The sequence below is a fragment of the Rhinolophus hipposideros genome (assembly GCF_964194185.1).
Source record: "Rhinolophus hipposideros genome assembly, chromosome: 19".
Lineage (NCBI taxonomy): Eukaryota > Metazoa > Chordata > Mammalia > Chiroptera > Rhinolophidae > Rhinolophus > Rhinolophus hipposideros.
This window is the reverse complement of record NC_138065.1, coordinates 15377508-15397748: the sequence shown is the minus strand read 5'-3', so window position 1 is coordinate 15397748 and position 20241 is coordinate 15377508. Positions and strand designations below refer to the sequence as shown.

Sequence of the window (20241 nt, the reverse complement as noted above, 5' to 3'; positions counted from 1 at the left end):
AATTTGACGTTAAACTTAGTAATATGAAACCAAAGTTTTCAGGGCTTTTCATGGTTGGCTGTTCCGTTGGTTGCTTGGTATGATTTTATTTGGGTTCTTTTGTTTGTTTGTTTGTTTTGTTTTTAACAAGAAAACCACTTAATGGGACCATAAAGAAAATGAGATAGAGACATACAAACTTGTCTAAGAGTATAAAGTGGGGTAATGAGGAAAGAAACTTTGGCCCAGAAATTCCAAAACTAGCTGTTGTTACTTTTCGAGGGAGTGGAAGCCTAAGTAATTCTGGTTCAGCCTTTAAGCAAAATAGTGCTTCAGAAGTAAAAAAGTATCCTGTATAAGAATGTGTAAAGAATCAAGGAAATATTCTATTTACTTTTTATTACACGGAGTTATATTGTCCTACCAGCAGACATTATAATGGAAAATGTGTCTCACATGATGCCTATATTGAAATTGACTTGTGATTGCAAAATTTATTTTTCTTTCATGATTGTTCATCGAGGCTGCATAAAAGCTGTACTAACATGCCTAGCAGATACAATATCTAAAGGCTCATCACAAAACGGTGCATATATAAATAAGTTAAGGTGCTATCCCAAATCGTAAAGTAAAACTGCCTTTGAATGAACAAAGTGCATTCATATTGCCCTTTAAAACTATTCAGCAATTCTCAAAAATTGAGTGTAACAAATAAGCCCATTTGAAAAATTCAAACCAGATTTTACACTGATGGCATATTGATTTATCTTTGAGATAGAAAATTCTCATGGTGTTCATTAGACCATCTAAAAATGCCCTAACAGATGGCATCTCCATTATGATCTGTTAGCAGTGAAGAGCATGATGTCTTATTTCCTGGAAAAGTTCAGTTGATTTCCTCCGATATCATGGAAGGCTGAGCATGTAAATAATGAACCTGAAATAGCCATATTTCCAAAAGCATTTCATTAGTGGACATCTTTCTTTAAGTAAGTGATGCGTTGACGTAAGTGACGCTTCTGTGTTGATAACTTGTAAGCCATGCAGACTTGTCTCCAGCCTGTGTGTTGTCTTGTTTCTACAGAGTGTTATTGTAACCCTTTGGGCTCAGTCCATGATCGTTGTAATGGCTCAGGATTTTGTGAGTGTAAGACTGGAACGACAGGGCCTAAGTGTGACGAGTGTCTGCCGGGAAATTCCTGGCACTATGGCTGTCAACGTAAGTAACTCTGGGAGGTGCCCTCTGCCTGCTGCAGCATGGCTGATTCTGCTTGTCTAGGCCGGTGCGTGCCGCTGCTCAGAGCAGAAAAAGACCCCAGCCACTGACAAGCTTTAAAAGCTCCTTAATGCCCCAGCCTATGGCTAGGAGAGAGAGCAATCCATCAGCTGTCCAGCTGGCTTTTTTGAAACCCAACTTCATCCCCTCTGATGGCTGGAGCAACTTATATGGAAATATTGAACACAGAACCATGTACCTGGCCTAACCATAAATTAAGTGGCACAATAGGGACCCAGCTTGAAAACTCTCACCGCAAAATGAAGGGTGATGTGTATGTGGGTAATATATTTCTTGAACTGGAAGTTACCCTGGAGCTCCAGAGTTCATAAATTAAATGATATCTACATAACTTATTACCACCCTTGCTATCATACCCATCCCTGAATCTTAACCAAAAATCTAAAGGTATTAAATCTAAGGGATAGTTAAATGCCAGGGTGAAATAAATGATGAAAATCAATATTGATTTTAAGCCTCTGAGGTTAGGCACCCTTCAGTGAGCCTTAGATGGATGTCATTTGGTTTGGTTCAGCCTCATTTCTCTGAGGATTATCAGACCTTCTTAAGAGCTTGTCAAGGCAGGTGGCATGTCAGTGTATTCAAGGAACAGAAATTTCAAAATCTGAGCATAAGCTTCCTTCTGTCATTCATAACCTTCCCTGCTTTTCAATTCTACACTAACTTGCCTTTCTATCTACACAGTCAGCTTACTAATATGAAAGAGCCACCAAGTATATCCTCTACAGCAACACAATCCAGTGGAAAATCGTGCAAGCCAGATATGTAGCTTTAAATGTTTTGTTATCCGCATTAAAAAGTAAAAATAAATAAAAATTGATGTGAACAACTTATTTTACCCAAAATAGCTAAAATATTATAATTTCTACATATACTTAACATTAAAATAAGGATATAGTGTACATTTTTTTTCCTACAGTCTTTGAAGTCAGATTTTTTATACTTAAACAGAACATCTCATTTAGGACCAGCCATATTGCAAGGCTTAATGGCCACTAGTGTCTGCCATATTGGACAGCACTGCTCAGAGGTCTCTTTGCTTACCTTTCACTTGAAAAAATGTCAGCATGCAGGAAATGTCTGAAAGCCAGTTTCTACCAGGGCTGTACAGAATATTTTACTAGCTACTTGTAGATTTCGTAGTAATCTGTAAGCTATACTTCTACATAATGGAAAGCCAAAGTGAAATTTACTGCCATACGAATGTCATGGGCACCAGTGAACTGTGGAAATGGGTTGAGAAATTTAGCACTGAGTCTGCCAAGGGTAAGATGGGACCCAGGAGCTGGAGGATGAGCATCTCCAGACATGCTGGAGAGGAGCATTAAAAGACAGTCAAATCAAAGCAGTCAGGCAGCACACCTGCATGTAAGCTCTGGATAAGATCATGGTTTAAAAGTCCTCTATGCCGTAGGTTCCAAGAAAGCACCTTCGGGATCTGGATGAGTTGGTGGATCTCAGGTGCCATGTGAGGAGCCGGGACTCAGAACAGTCATCAGTCCTGGAACATACAGACAGAGAGGCCCAGAGAAGGCCACCAGTCAGAAGGAGAGAAGGAGGGACAGAAAAAGGTCTAAATCCAGCCCCAAGACTCAAGGCATGAGGTGTAGGGAGACTTTGTAATTAAAACACACTTCTCAAAAAAGAAAGTCTCATGTAAACTTCCTGAAACAGCAAGACCTAATGAATGGATTCCAGGAGTGTAATCAAGGAAAGACATTAGAGAGGAAAGTAAATTAATCTAGCCTTAGGGGAAATGTATCTCAAAAAGGGCCTAACGTAATGTTTCTGTACTAATTATTAGAGTATCATAAAAAGATATAATGTCACCACATGCATGTTTCCTTCTGGGATGGAAGGTTGGATTTAAGTGCGGCCTTACCACGTAAGGGCTGTGTGATGTACAAGACTCTCTGTGCCTCAGCTCTAGCACCTCACATAGTTGGTATGTGGATCAGTGAGATTGTGGGAGTACATGCTTTTCCTTTTGAGTATTTCTTGAGGACCTACTGTGAATTAGACATTGAACCAACAGTAGAGTCTGCACAATGAAGAGAGATAGCAACTGTGGACATGTGGGCATGGAGTACACAATCTGGAGTGAGAGGCTGACATGCAACCCAACAGGTTTGATAGGTGATAAGAAGTAAGAACAAGCTATGTACATGCTTTTGGTGAAGCCCGGATGGGAAGTAAAGCTTCCCTAAGAGGCAATATTTGGTTGAGTACTGAAGGATTAGTAGGAGCTTTCCAGGATAGAACCTCTTGGGCAAAGGAGCATGAGCTAATGCACTATGTTTCAGAAATATCAAATCGTTTTGATATGACTGGGGGATGAGGTTGTGTGTGTGTGTGTGTGCATGTGGGCACATGTATGTATGCCAGAAAGGTAGAGAAGATGTTGAAAAAGCAGCCAGAAACCAGACCATGTGGTTTCTTAAACACCAAGCTAAGGAGTTGCATCTCATCAGGAAGGCGACTTGGGAACCATCAAACAAAGGAGATACGGAATCTATCATACAGTTTTAAGCAGAGGAGTGAAAGGATAAAATTTTGTTTTGGAAAGCCTACTCTGGCTAATCTGTAAAGGAAGGACTGGAACAAGATGCGACTAGATTTGCTATCTAAATGTAACATATTTTGAGTACACCTTTAAACACAGTTTTATCTCACTGAAATCTTTCCTTCCCTCAGACCCATCCACACGGGATAGATACTCCACGTTAAAATATAGAAATTCTTCTGTCGGTTGGCAAATGGCTACTGCATGAGATCCCTAAGTGCCTTCCCCTGGGCTATATCTTAGATCACCCCCAAGATCCAGCAACTAATGAGGCGATACCTGTCTTAGCAGGGTACCTTCCAACACCAGTTTTATATCACAAGTATCCATTCTACTCAGTTGGTGATTGTCGGTTGACAAATATTTTTATATCACTCCTGTGTCTGCACATACATAAATACATTCAAAAATACTTTTCTGTCTTTCTCTTGCCTCCACCCCCATGCACACTTCTGCTTGCCCTGAGTTGAACCCATCCTTGGGTTAGGCACCTTATCAGTGGCAATGACAGTAACCTGGCCACAAGAAACCCATGCCAAGAAGAAAAATAGTGGTGGAGTAGGGTTGACAGTGGCATTGGCAGCAACAAGCAGGGATTAAGTAAACATTTAGGCAGGTACTGCCAGGAAGGGGCAGCAGTAGGTGTCAGCACAGTCTGGGGATCCAGTCTCACCGGCTCCAGTCTCCTAGAGGAGCCATGTGGAACTGCAGTCTCAAAGGACTTGGGAACGGAAAATAAAGGGATCCAGTTACTGATACTACCGCTTACATCCTCTGAGTAGGACAAAGTGAGTACACACTTAGGCTCTGGCGTCATACAGGCCTGGGTTTGAATCCCACCTCCACCCCTTCCAACCTGCGAGACTTAGAGGAAATTACTTGGACTCTCTAAGCCTAGTTTTCATCTAAAAATGGGGGGTAATGGTAGGACCTAACACATGATAATTGTAAAAGTTCAAGGAAAATAATAAATGTGGACCTCATGGTACCTAGTAAGCACTCAATTACTATTGTTTAGTTCCAAGCACATGTTGGTGTGTCAAAGCACTAGGCAAGAACCCAGGTTTAAACTTACTGTACAATGATAGGAACATGCAGCAAGAATGACCACTACTGAAATATCACACTATTGACCTAGGAGCCTCTAAAAATCCCTTGATAGAAACAAGGCTGATTCAAGAGACTGACCCCCACAGCAATGGTGTGGCTTCAGCTGGGGAATGCAGAATTCCAGGCTCAGCAGTAACTGTCTGCCTGAGGGGCCCACCAATTGGGTGCTCCGTAAATGTAAGCTGATCTCTGTCACATGAAAGGCGAAACACTTGACAACTATCAGAATGAATGGTCTTTGCCCAGCATGGAACACACAATCCAGGAAAGGACACAGAAATGAAAAGATTTCAAGGAGGCCAGGCAGAATCAAAATTAGTGTTGAGGTAACCAATAGAAGAATGAAACCCGGAAGAGAAAAAGGTATTTTTTAAATGTGCCCCTGTGATATCAGAGAAGAGGCATGTGCCACATCTCAGAGAATAAAGCTGAACCTTCTAAAGAGGAAGCCACATTCCATGCTTCACATAAAATATAGGGGGTTAACATTGATTGGGAAGCAATGAAACACTTATTACCTGCACAAAGAAGACTGGATAATAGGGGAGATTTGTGGGGTGGGGGAAGGGAGGAGTCTTTTCTTGGAAAATGGAATGAAAATAGCTACGCATAGAACCAGTGAGGTTGACATGTGTTCTCTTCCTGCAAGATGGAGAAGATACATTGGAACATCATGCAATGTTTATTAAAGCCATCAATTGTCCCCCATTTTTACCTAATTTATAATTTCTAATGATGCTTTCAGAAGCACTTACAGCCTGATATTTGGGTTAAAGCCAAAAGATTTGGTGACATAGTTAAATGGTACGATTTTGCGAGATAACAGGGCATGTAGAAAATCAAGAACTAAGCATGCATAGCAAGGGGAAGGCTAAGATTCAGTTGCTAACCATGGCCTACAGTCTCAGCATACGGGTTCTCTGAAAAGATCAGTACACATGTTACCAAAACAGGAAAGTGTGTTTAATAGGAGACTCAATGGCCTAATCAAGAAGATTTTTATTAAATTTGAATGGGATATGGTGAAAGCACCCTTATAAAAGTGTAAAACTACACACTGTCAAAAAAAAAAAAAGACAATAGTTATTCTCAGGAGAAGCATAAGAAAGTTTGGGGAACAAAACTTTATGGCTTAGATGTATCCCTTCCCAGAAAATGCATAATACTATATTCATTTTCTATTGCTATTGTTGAAAATTACCATAAATTACCACAAACTTAGTGGCTGAAAACAACACATATTTATTGTCTCATAATTCTGTAGTTGGAAGCCCAAAAAGGGTCTCCAACGTGTCAACAGGGCTGCTTTACGTCTGGAGGCTCAAGGAGAGAATCTTTTTTCCCTGCTTTTACTACTTTCTAGAGGTCACCTGCTTTCTCTTGTTCATGGCCTCCTTCCTCCACCTTCAAAGCCAGAAACTTTCTCTGTACCTTTCTTCTATTACCACGTCTTTCTCTGACCACAGCAGAGAAAGGGTCTCCACTTTTAAGGAACCATGTGATCAGACTGCACACACACAGATAATCCAAAATAATTGCTCTATCTCAAGGCCCTTCCTTAATTGAATCATATCTGTAAAGTCCCTTTTGCCACATAAGGGAACAGATTCCAGGGATTAGGGTGCAGACATCTTTAAGGAGGCATTTTATACTGCCTACCATGATAATCATCAAGAATATCAACTTGTAATGCCAGGGATAAATAGGCATGTATCATGGAGAAGGAGCGTAACTCATACTTGGAATAAAGACATACAAAGGTAAAACTTACTCAAAAGACATATGGAATAGAATTAGAAGAGAGCAACATATGTCAGGAAGGTATGGACTTGTATTGTGAATTAGAAACAGTGAAATATTTTTCAGTCTAGACCAAAGATCTTACAGAAAATGTGAGAGTATGTCGTAGACCACACAACCATTTGGAGGATATAGACACTGTCTGAAACCAAATTAGAAAATCTAAATGCTCTGTAATCTTCCAAAATGGGGAAATTCCGATAACAAGATACTAAAAGATGTATTGTTGACTTGTATTGATGAGAATTTCTTCACCCAAAGAGTAGAAAAAGCAGTCGGAAACTACTCATACTGCTTCTTGGTAGTATAGAGATGACAGTGTCACATAAGAGAGCAAATGCTATTAAAAACCTTTAAGGGGTCTCATGCCAAACCTTAAGAAAAATTCATGATATTCTTGCTGGGGAGAGTAAGATCTTCAACCTTCTTTAACACAAACACACACACACATTTTTCCCAGTAGACTACCTAGAGAAAATGGGAGACTGTTAAAATAAATAACATGGCTACATAAGGGTTTCCAATGAGGTTTTGATGAACATTTATTTAGCACCTACTATGTGCTAGACACTGTGCTGCAAATTAAGGCTAAATCACAATTGCAAAAAAGCAGAGTGGTAGAGGGTTGTGTTAACAGCTGTTCAAGCGACAGACATGGAGATCTTAGCTTACAGCCAAGGTCAATTCTAGACAGCATTGTGTCCTACGTTGCAAAGAAGCTAACACAATTCCAGGCTGAACAAAGACCAAAGGAAGTTATAGTCCCTGAAATGTGCCCTGAGCAGCCCAGGTCAAGAGGGGACACCTGGGAAAACTTTTAACACAGCAGACAGTGATGTAGGAGAGTCCAGTCTTTGATAAAGGGTTTGTCATAAAGAGAGTTGAAGCAGGTGGGTAAGCATATGATTTGACATGTTACAGGTGTCCACCCATGTGTGGAGGGCTATTATGTAACAAGTGGACTTGTTGGCTCAGGAAGATAGAATTGGGACCAGTGGATAAAAAGGGAGAAGTAGATTTCAGCTTAGCATTTTAAAACAATTATTCTCTCCAGCTGCCTGAGAATAAACAGTAGGGTACCTTGGATAATGATAAATCCCTGGATTCTGGAAAAGTTCAAACAGAAGCTAAACAGGCTTTTATGAATGATGCTTTTTGGAGAGTTTCTGCTTAAATGAAAAATCAAGCGAAAAGACCTCGAGGGCCTCTCCAACTTCCCAGCTCTGACTTGCAGACCAAGTCCATGGGACAAAAGGAAGGTATAGTGAGATACTCAGCTCAATTTGTATTAAGAACCACAATTTGGCCACTCAGCTATCCTCTGTACTCAAATCTCTCCTTGCCACCGGAAAGACTCTCATACCTCTCAGTTGCCATGTTCTCAGTCCTCCCTCTATTTCCTAGAGTCAGATTTCAGACTTACATAATTCCTTTATTTCTGGAGATGAATTGGTTCCCATCATAGCTTTTCTGCTACTGTAGTTCAGCCGGCTTCCTTTTCTTTCCTTTTTTTTATTTTTTTATTTTTTTTCCTGGTATGAGATTAACTTCTACAGGCCTGACAACTTGTGATCATTAAGATGATGCTCCCAATTGCTTCTCTGAGATGAAGATTATACCTCCCTGGACAAATACCTTGAGCCTAACTTGTAATTTTTCAATTGCCTCTAGCTGCAATCTCCTGCTATGTGCTGCGTTACATGAAAATATCCAGTTCCCATTTCACCAGCTGACCTCACACGTTGAATCCACTGACAGTCGGCATGTCATTGAGACAAGGATGTCTGCGATGCTTTAGCGCATTTGCAGTCCTAGAAATATAGTTTCACTCACTTGGCTCTTATATCTCTATTGTTAGAAGTGAATGGCATCACCGAATCCTAGTTTTTAATTTCCTTGCTAGCAACTTGAACACCAGTCTCGTCTCCCTTGCCGAGCTCCACATCCATAACAGTGATGAAAAACAAATACTTGGAAGGGCACTTGATGTTACTGTTGTTCCACTCCTAAGGGTGGGAAGGAAATGCTCTTTAAACAGACCCAGCAGGAGTCTCCCAGAGGTAATTTAAAAAGGAAAACATTAGGAAGACAGAAGATAGAAAGCGGTAATTTGTAGGCATTACAAATGCGCTGGGTAGTCTTACTGGGAGGGAAAGGCTCATTTTGTCAGCTAGAAAAGCAAACCCCAGGGTGGCTCCCAGTTGGGAAATTTCTCCTGATTCAGCAGGAGGACACCATACCACTCAGTCATGCTAATAGCCATCGCTTTCCAGTTCCAGGTCCCGTTTTCCCTCCATTCTTAACATACCTTTAATTTAGGATTGGGAGGAAAAGCCCACCGACGTCTAGTACATAGGGGATCTCATGCCACCATGAATGGGGGGTTACACTTAGGTCGTGGAAAGCACTTTAACTCCTCACACTACTAATAACTTCATTGGAAGCAACCATCAGAAGCAAAGCCTGATGGGGCAGCTTGAAGGGAGTGGGTTGTTCAGAATGCCCTTCACTAAGGATTGGATCCTAAATACATTCAAAACCGGAGGCTCTTGAATTGCTGAAGCTCGTTGTAGGACAAATGCAGAGAATGGATGTACTAACAGCAATTCCAGGTTACCTCCTGACATTCTGAAGTTTGCCTACCACTCAGCTATCCTGCACTAAGCTCAGAGAGAGGCCTCGGCCTGACCTGGGTGAGCCACTCTCCATAGTTACTTGACTACCCATGTTAATTTTCCCCTCTGTTTGAAGAGACTATTAAGAATGACAAATATGCCCAAACACTATGATATCACGCCATAGAACCATCCAAGTTTAACAGCGAAAGGTGTGTGAAATGCCAAACCTCACAGAGGAATGCAGGTATAATTGTATCTCTTAGTATCCCAGAATCAAAGCAGCAGCGCAGAGCTATCTGAGAGTAAGATGATCAGTAGGACAAGTGGAAATACAATACGGGATGTTCTTTCCTTACTTTACACGTAAATGGAGTTTCACCTTGAGCCATTCTTTACACACTAGTGAGTATATGTGTGTGTGTGAGTATGTGTGTATGAAAGAGAACGAGAATCTCAGAATCTTCTAAAGCTGCATCTGTAACGTCTAAATATGAAAATCAGCCTAATGGGAAAAGGACCACCCCAATTGAAACTTGTAAGAGAAAAATTGTCATTTCAGTGAAGTGCCAGTCATTACCACCCCCCACCCCCGTCGCAATAGGGTAGAATCTGGAGTAGAAGAGCCACAGGGTACATCAGGGTGGGAGCTTCCTGACAACTAAATTCTAGGTGTCAACCCAGTGAAGTCAGGGGTCTTGATTCTGGGTGTGACTGCTGCCACCTTCCCAGGACATGTCTGCTCAACCACCCTGGTCAGCCTTCTCTGTGCACTGCCTGTGACATCCGAGAAAGGGGGTGGGCATTCTAAGGTGTAATCTTGAAATCTCACAAGTGGCCTGAGATTTGCATATGGACAAATTTCTGAGGAATAATACTATTTTAACATATAGAAAATTGTTCTTATTTACTGTGCACTTTCTCTGTGTCTGGAGTATGAATGCATTCTCATTCTGCAAGAGAGGTAAGGTTATTTTCCTCATTTTATAGATGGCAAAACTGAGATTTAAACTGGGTAATTTCCCCAACTCAAACACCAGATAAGTGGCAAACCTGTTATTAGTGAATATTTATTGTTCATTGAATTTGCTGTGGCATTTTATAGGATTTTTGTCATTTTTACTTTGCAGATGGAGACAGAGGCTTTGGTGATTTATTCCAGGGATTGGCAAACTTTTTCTATAAAGGGACAGATAGCAATTATCTTAGGCTTCATGGGCCTTATAGTCTCTGTCACAACTCCTCAACTCAGCTGTCGTAGCCTGAAATCAGCTGTAGATGACACATAAATGAATGAGTGTGTCTGTGTTCCAATACAGCTTTATTTATAGATACTGAAGTTTGAATTTCATTTAATTTTCACATGCCATGAAATATTGTTCTTTTGATTTTATTTTAATCACTTAAAAATTGAAAAAGCCATTCTTAGTTCATAGGCCATAGACAACAGGAGGGCTGGATTTGGCCTGCAGATCATAGCTTGATTTATTTCAAACTCGCACAGCACTTAGAAATGAAGAAACAGAAGACCTGTTCAATAAAGTGGAGAGAATAGGAAGCAGGAGGCAGAAGAGAACATTTTTTGAAAACCAAAAACCATATGTTTCATTAAAGTGTGCCCTCTGTCTGGCCGTGGGTATCACGGATCTAACTGATTCATATTTACCAGGCCCTAATTGGTCTGAAGAAAAATGGTAGGATTTCCAGAAACAGGAAGGCTTTGACCATATAATTTCCAGGACAAGATCACAGACATAGTCAGTACCAACTGTTTAGAGGCTTATGAGCCAGCCAAGTCAATTTAGCCTCAATTTCGTACAGTCAGCAGCTAATGAACGAGAAGTCAGGGTGGCCATCATGCAATCAGGATTGCTCATGTTGGTGTGAGAAATCATTCTGTTGCATTCTGCAGGAACAACCTGTCACCTTGAATACCAGCAAAAACCTTTATGAAGAGAGAATTACAGTAATAATATCAGGCTACATCACCAAGGGCACAGGAAAAAAAATATATATATACAGATCCAGTTGAGAATTTATTTTTTTTAACCATCACCTTTGATAGTGGAGGTGATTATTCTGAATAAAGTGCATGTCTGTGCTTTGAACCCTTGCCTTTTCTGTCCCAATGCTCTTTTGAGTGTGACTGAGTCTATTGAACTCAAGGCATTCTGGGTCATGTGGCTCTGCCTACAGAAATAGAATAATGTCATGACCCAAGTCTATTTAAATGCTATTTGCTTTTTGTCCTATCTTTGTCAGGTTCTCTATTTTTAAAAATTAACCTTCAATTGTCCATTGCTGCAAGGTTGGGAGAAGAGGCCTGCATAAATACATGCTATTGATCATGTTGCGATAAATTCCAATAAAGCTGAATTCCGTCTAAAGCAGGCATAGGCACACAGAAATTCAGACCCACACACAGTTCATCTGCTCACTATCCAATCTCATCATTGTAGTTTGCAGTCCTCGACATCCAGAAACTACTAATTATTTTTAAACAGAAATAATCACTGAGATGTGTTTTTAACAATATTCCTTCCATCTACAAAAGGGTAGGATTAATATTATGTATTGTAGTTATTTCTTCTAAGCTGCAACTCTTGGGGGAAATAGGCATATGTCTCAGAGATAAACCACTACAAAATAATGAAATATTGATGTAATTATTTTTAAGAATCACATTTAGACCTCTTTTTAATTAGTATTATTGACCCTATGGACTTACTCTTATGTTAATCTGTATTCTTTGTCATGAAAATCAATAATATGGACAACTGCATTGTTCACGTGGATTTTAAGTGCAAAAAGACAAAGTTTGGGAGTTTTCAGGAGGGCTTGTTACCAGGATAATTTGGTAATTTCTTGGTGTATGTGTCGGAAGTAAGAGTCACAGCATTTTCAGTGATTTTACTGACCCAGCATTTATTATTGCCCACTTGGGAGATGTATCATAAGGGTTTTCCTGAGATAGTTCACCCCTGTTTTTCTGATTTAAAATAAGAATTAAAGTTGCTGATTTTGCACCAATAATACTAAGATAAATATAGACCTAATATGTAAATTCTATCTGATTATATCAAACCTTGAAATTTCTGAAGTAATGAGGACTTTGCGCTTCACCTATGGATAGGCCCGTCGAACAAACATGATTAAGTCAATCGTGTCTAACGTGCCCCTTCATACACAGCATATGAGATCAGATCATACCATAATCTATAGGAAAACTATGCCCTTCATTTCATCTGGGGTTACTAAACTTAATGTAACCAAGGTGATAGATGGGCTTCTTACCAGAGTCTTGCTAAATCTTTTGGATTCTCCTCTCTGGCAAACTGGGTGGCTATAGGATTGCCCAATTCATTCACTTGTTCATGCAGTCATTCACTCATTTGTGCATTCATTATTCATACTCGCATTCATTTAAAAAATATTCATGCTCTCATTCATTTAGAAGTCCTACTATGTGCCAGGTATTGTGATAAATTTTAAAACCAAAAGACAGATAAAATGTGATCCCTACCTACGCTCTAGGGGCTGACAGTTCAAGAGGGGGTTTCAAATCTGAAAGTACCTTATTGTTGCCGGAATCTAGAAGACCAACTTCCAGTACCATTTTTCTACTTCACTTTTCTGATCCTAGATCTCTCTGCTTTGTCCTCTAACCTTAGAATCACATATCTGAGATGGAGTCTTAAAGATATTCTAGTTTAGCTCTCACTGTAAGTCATACAGTTATGCCCACTTTGCAAGTAAAGGAACCCAGGCTACAAGAGGCTAAGTAACTTCACTTTGTCATCTGGATCCCTGCAACTTAAAAGTGTGATCCTTCAACCAGTAGCCTCAGTATCACTTGGGAATTTGTAAGAAATGCAGAATCTCAGGCCCCACCTCAGACTTACTGACCTGCATTTTAACAAAATCTCCAACTGATTCATATGCACATTCAATTTGAGAATCAGAGGATGCTTATAGTAAGTGTGGACTTTAACATAGGATAGGCTGACTCAAAATCCATGTTTGTTGTTTGTTTTTACCACTTAGTGTTCATAGAATAATGCTGGCTGGGAAACCAAGGGCAGGCAAATGCCTTGTAAAAATTTATGTAAGGGGCAGGAACTCATATAGTTTCACACGTCGTCAGTTTTTACCAGCACGTATTCTACAAATCCAAATCATATTAAAATAGAGAGAATCATGAAAACTTAAACAAGTGGCCTGTTTATTTTCTTTCATCCCTATAATTTAAAAGTGGTTAATATTTGATAGGTTAATAATAAATATTTTAATATAGTATATTGCATTTGGTTATGAATATATCAAAAGGAAATACAGAGTGAATTCCAAAAGATAAACTTTTATTGGGCACATGAAATAGAACATAAAATTTGATGGCAATTACCATTTAATCTGTTCATGTTTAGAAACGTGTTGAAAGAGAATCTCATAACTCAGTTAATTGTTATGAATTATTAATTGCTCGTTTGAAACACAATGAGCAGAACTGCACTTGTTGAAAAACTTTCTCAGTGGTGTTGACCTTTGTGTCATTGTTTTTATGAGGACGGAAGGGAAAGACTGACAGCAAGATTCTGATCATCCAAAACAACGAAGTGACAAGACGGTGAACATCTCAGTGACTATATAAAGGGTAATAGAGATTGAAATGAGGTAGTTATTGGCGATCCCACTCCAGCATACTTAAATGTATTTTATAATACAAATGCCATACAGAGGCCCAGGCATCTGTATTATAAAACTTCCTAGTCAATTACGTTATGCAGCCGGGATTGATGACTACATTTTCAATACTTGTACCTCATCAGAGAGATTTAATCCAACCACAATTTGACTCAGGATATTCTGAACCCACGGTGAGATGCAAGCCGGGCTCCTGTTTGCCACCCCTTGTTAGAGTTTGAGGTAAGAGGGCACCCAACGAATGCCAGGAACAATTTAGACTGTGGGCAGCTTTATAAAGACATATTCCCTAGATGGCAAGGGATTGCTGATCCAAACAAGATAAGATCAAGAATACGTCTGGATTTAAAGATACCAGATGTAAAGAGTCCCTTCTTTCTCAAAAATCAATGTTATGAGTTTCTTCTGTTGGATGAAAAAAACAAACCTTCAAAAAGCAGGAGCTTTTTTTATTAACTAAATCCAGGGATTTATTGTTTAGTGTCAGCATAGTAACTGCTTTATAATTGATTTTTCTGAAAAGAGCTGAAAACTTAAGCCACGTTAATTTCTTTTATCTCGACACACATGATTAGCATTACTCTGAAATATATTTTACCAGGTTCCCAATTACCATTTTTTTAAAACCCACTTCCTCATTCCATACTTGCCTTGATAAAATATTTCTCAAAGAGAGAGAAGGCAAGTATATAAAGATAAAACTGTGGCTGCTTTATTCCTCTTGATAGCTTTATCCTCTTCAAAAATATTATGTTTATATTTAGTGATATTTTTTAAAATAAATGGGATTATTAAAATACATTAATACCTGTTAATTTTTATTTTTATTTATTTTTTCTTTTTCTATCAGATTTATTTCACTTAGCATAATGACCTCCATGTTTTCCATCTATGTTGATGCAAATGGCAAGATTTCATTCTTTTTTTATAGCTGAATAATATTCCATTGTGTGAGTGTGTGTGTGTGTGTATACACACCACATTTTCCTTTTTTGCACTTCTTAAATTAGTTTCAGGTGTACAAAACAATGTAATCGTTAGACATTTACACTCCTCACAAAATGATAACCCCCTCCACCAATCTATTACCCCTCTGACATCATATATAGCTGTTACAATTCCACTGACTCTATTCTCTATGCTATACTCCACATCCCATGAATAATATATAATATATATGTATATATATTATATATAATTATAGTTGACATCCAGTATTGTTCAGCTTAAGGTGTACAGCACAGTGAACACCTGTTAATTTTTTAAATCTTGGGATAAAGAAGTAAAAACATTATAGGCAATGACGGAAATTTTAAAATAATGAAACAAAATGTAATATTTGCAACCTAGACTAATGTACCTCAATCCTCAGACTCAACCAAATATTTAGCGTGCAACAATTGCCGTCCTGCACTGTCATTTACCCTTATTTAGCCTTAATTTGCTCATGGAAAATGAAAACAAGAATTGGACCCACCTCATTTAATCTGTGAGAATTAAATAATGTTATTGAACTCAGTTTCTGTCACACAGTAAGGGCACACAGTGAGATAGTGAAATTATAACTGACGATTCCTGCCCTCCAAGTTTCATTGAAAATAGTAGAGATTGTATCAACGAATTTAAGAAAGCAATCACGTTACAAACACATGACGTGATAAAATGAAAGCTATGGGTGTCATGGCTGCCATCCTGAAAAAAAAGGAAGTTAAGAAATGAATGTGATTTGATACTTTTTGTGGTTATTTCAAGTTGTAATGGTGATCTGTAAATGCAAAGTTTTAGTTAAGATTTTGTCACTAAAATCAGTGCCTTTTAGTTTTGCAGCTTCCAAATAGGAAAATAAAGCCCTTATGATTAACTGTTATCCGTTAAATTAACCCTAACCTTAGCAGCAATTCCTCATCGATTTTAGGATCATCTTAAATCTTGCAAATTACTCTATACTGCTAAAACGCCTGCCTGCTAGCTGGATCCTGAATTATGGTGACCCATTAACAGATCAAAAGCTAGACTAGGATCTGCACTTGGACATAAACTAATTTCTCAAGAGTGAAGGTTGGACAGTTAGAATCCATTGAGTCCTCATCAGACCTACTGGACACTTGACTATTTTTAGCTTGGTGACTGTTGATACCCTAGGGATTTGTATATCAGAAATACACTCATCTCCCTCATTTTTACTTTTTTTTTTTAGAGCTCCTCAAGAGACTTTCCACTGGGTTATTTGGCTGTTCTTAGCAAGTTCATGTTATGTGCTATCTTTCAGCAAAGTTAAGATTTCTCTTCTCGTACCAAAAAGATACTCAAATCGAGACTCTTACTTTGAAGGGAAATAAGGTTGTTTATTCCTACAGAAGATTAAAAAAATAGTAATGAGTAACAATTTAACCACATGCCATACTGCCCTTGAAGAAATAAGGCTGAATCTTATATGAACCAAAAGGCATTGAGGAACAGAGAATAAGTTAATACTTCTGCACACAATGTCACTACAACATGTGAAAATGAGAAGGAATCATAACCTTTAAAAAGTAAGGAGAGTGTGAGTGAAGTGTCACTAGCAGCAGGCTTGCACAGGGCTCGTTGCCAGGGTCAGCCAATCTTGATTTAGTCTATTTGAAATGTGCTATCTCTCTACACACTTACTGGCATATCATTTTATGTAGTCCAAGGCTAGAACACTGTAGCTCCTCCTAGCTCTAAAAGAAGATCGAGCTTAAAGTGGGTCTGTTTTGGACCCATCACAAATGAGTTTGTGTGACCCAAGGGACAAAGAGCCAGATCTATATGTTGGTTTTATAACAGCTCCATCTTATTAGTTGTTTGCTTTGGAAAAAAAATTAAACTCTCTGAGCTCTAGGTGCCCCATCCGTAAAATGTGTACAGTAGCACACAACTGAAATGAAGATTTCCTGTCCAGAGTACTTATAGCTCTCCTAATGGCTCTCATTGTAAAGGAAACTGGAAACTATTGGAGGTCTACTCTAGCTGAGTAACTCTCTCTTGTATAATGGTTGTAACCCTGGCATTGCCTCTCACTTTGAATCCTGTTGAGCAAATTATGTAACTTCTCCATCCTAAGATTTTACTTCTTGAAAACAGAGATAATTCCATCTCACAGAGTTGTCGGGGAATTATATGAAAGGCTTGTAAAGTACTGAGCATAGGTCCTGGGACACAGTAAGCTCTCTGAATAATCACTGTAATTAGTATTGCTCTACAATAAGCAAACTCCAGAAGGTAACAGAGAACCTTGATGAAGAGCTTGGAAAGATTTGCAGCTGTCAATGAGTCACTGAACCTGCAAATGGAAATCACAATCATAAATGTTGGTTTTTAAACAATATTTGACAAGACAGTTAACTATATGTGTCCAAAAGCCATCAGGAAAGTGGAAAGTCTCTGGTGGTAGATAAAGACCGTAATACGGATTTCTTGATGTTCTGAAATTCAGTGGGGGATGGAAGCTTAGGAAAGGTAAGGAACTGAAAGTCCTTCCTATACTCAGAAGGCACCTGAATCGCAGGTCTGTTCCCTTGGTCCTAGGGAGGTGACTGAGACCTAGAGAGAGCCGGAGTCCCCGCAGTCTTTCTCAGCATTCTTAAATACTTCCCTCTGGTTCTCTGAGTGAGAGAATGAAGCTGCGACTCCATTCACTGTGGCGCATTTCTCGGCCACTAGTTTAGTGTCACAAGACAATGGCCAACGTTGGCCATTTGTATAGTAGAAGAAAGAGTTCTTTTGTGTCCAATTTCAAATTAGAACCTTATTGTTTCGTGGTACAGCACAGTCACCTTTAAGTTTGTCAATACCTCTGAAGGTAAAGGTAGTCCTTTATTTCTCTTTAATCAAGAAAGCAAAGCGTTCCTGTTCCTAGTTCCAAATTTAACATTAATACAGAAAATAATGTTTCTTTAGAGCATGGATTTCTAACTAGAACTTCATCCATTAAACTGACAGTCAAAAAGGAGGCTGCAAACATTTCTTGTCAAGAAAAGACAGGAATTTACTGGGGATCTTTTCTTTCCCTCAGCAGGTATCTAGTTTGCAGCTACAAGAGTATACATTACTCACTGAAAGAGGTGTTTAAAAACACAGCTAGAGATCATGAATAAAACCCCCCAGGGGGTGTCTTCAATCCAGTTCTTTTCCTCTGCTGTACTTCAAGCTTTTCCTGCTGACTGTGTCTTTCTTTTCAAACTACTATGACTTTAATAAACAAGAAAGATGAATACCCTATAGGGAAAAACATGCTGGAGTCTTACAAATAAACACAACCATATTGTAAACACTTCATAAATTAAGTTGCACTCAAAACATTTTAATAATAAACATGCCATAAGTATGCTTGGACATTTCACACATATTATTTCATTGATTCTTCCCAATAATCCTACAAGGAAGTGCTTCTATACCTGTTTTATAGATAAGGAACCTGAGGCTCAGACAGTTACTGTTTTTAAAGCAAACAACTACGTAGTGGGTAATAAATGCTATAAATTCAAGATAGAGTTAGGACTCTTTGTCCCATATGACACACAAACTCATTGTGATGGGGTCTAAAATAGACCCACCTTAAGCTCAATTCTCCTTTAGAGCTAGGAGGGTAATAGGAGCTTGCAGTGCGTAGTTTTGGACCATAGCCCAGCTGCAGGATCAGTTTGCTGTCAGGGAGATGGAAGCAAGCCTCAGTACCCATTCATGGGAGCATTCAGGAACACAAACACCACCCACAGGAGAAGAGCCTTCTGGATACAATCAAGCATCGGCTGACAAAGGTTACCAACTCTCTCTCACTATCACTTTATCATCTGACAACAGAAGCAAATGTTTCTTCACTGCCCTCCGTGTGCAGTGAATTTATTTTTCAAAATCAACCATTAGTTCACCCGTGTTCACTTGGAAAAAGCAAGTTATACCCCCTGATACCCAGCTTCCAAGGTCAATGCTTGCAGATGTGTGCAGAGGACAAGCCCTGCTTAACATACAGACATGTAGCGTCTCATACAGGCCAACGATGTGAAAAGAAAGAATGGACAGTCCTAAAAATGCAAATCATGCAATTCAAGCCCCAAAGCCTGTGTCTTCTCAGCCAAAAATATGACCCAAACTGGTTGTGAAAATATTTTCTGACCAACTCTTCCAGCTAGTCAAAAATGCAAATAAATAGACATTCAACTGTAGCAGACAGACCCCCATGTCACTTCACAAGTTAATACCCTGAAGAAGGAAACAGCACCCATAGACAGCTGTCAGATATCTAGCCACTGGATCAGATGTGACAAAAGAGATCATCTTATTCCAACATCATCATCACTTGGATGTTGGGAAACTCTTTGCATCATTTTATGGAATCTTCACAACATCCCTCTAAAACAAGATATCACTTTCTGCGTTTTACAGATGAGGAAACTAAGACTTGAGAGGTGAAATAATTGTCTAACATCACGATGTTAGAAGAGAAAAGAATGAGGCTCAAACTCAGCTCTCTCCTTCCTCTCCAGCCCACACCAACACATACTCCTGTTCAGGTGCTGGATGCAGAACACTGAGCTTCAGCAATTCGGGGGTGAGCCTTCTAGGGAAAGTGAGGAGAGAAGTAAGGCACACTGAGGAAGACTACTGAACATCAGACACTTGCATGACGATTTTCAGAAGCAATAACAAGTCATTTTTCACAATTCCGTCCATTAGCCTCGTGTGGCGCTCCGCAGGATGGAAGGAAACAGCGTTGGATCCTGGAAAATGAAGGTTCCAGATTCTCTAAAACAGCAGGCTATTCTTCACTACCTGTCTTAGTTTTTGTGAAAAGCAATAAATGCTTATTGACGCTGAAGGCTCAATATTCTCAGATGGGAGAGCAACTCCAAAGGCTCTACTGAGCGGCTCTGTGGTGAAATGGAAAGTAGCTGCTGTTGCACTGCAGCCATTCCTGTGAAATGAGGAGACAGCACTGGATAACATGGCAAGAGCAATACGTGGACAAGCCTCTGTTGTGGTAGCAGCTTCCATGATGGCATGTCAGTACTATGCAGTAAGGTTCCCTCTGTTGCCCTCGAGACAAGGAATGGCAAGAATTCTCTTCGATGCCAAGTCATTAGCCCCTGGTGGCAGACACACTGTCTCAGTTCTGGCATCCTGCCCTGTGCCTGGCATTCCTTTGGAAAGGTGTA

General features: G+C 39.4%; 1 protein-coding gene across 10 annotated transcripts in view; it reads left to right on the top strand.

Moving 5' to 3' along the window:
* The window catches only part of NTNG1 (netrin G1), a 306932-nt gene that overhangs the window by 261039 nt on the left and 25652 nt on the right, over positions 1–20241 (top strand). For 5 of the 10 annotated variants that reach the window (XM_081025814.1, XM_081025816.1, XM_081025818.1 and 2 more), the window contains one exon: positions 1064–1198. The exons of the other annotated variants lie outside the window; for them this stretch is intronic. In XM_081025814.1, coding sequence (XP_080881940.1) covers positions 1064–1198 — 135 coding nt within the window. The remainder of the gene's footprint in view (positions 1–1063; positions 1199–20241) is intronic. 10 annotated transcript variants of the gene reach the window in all.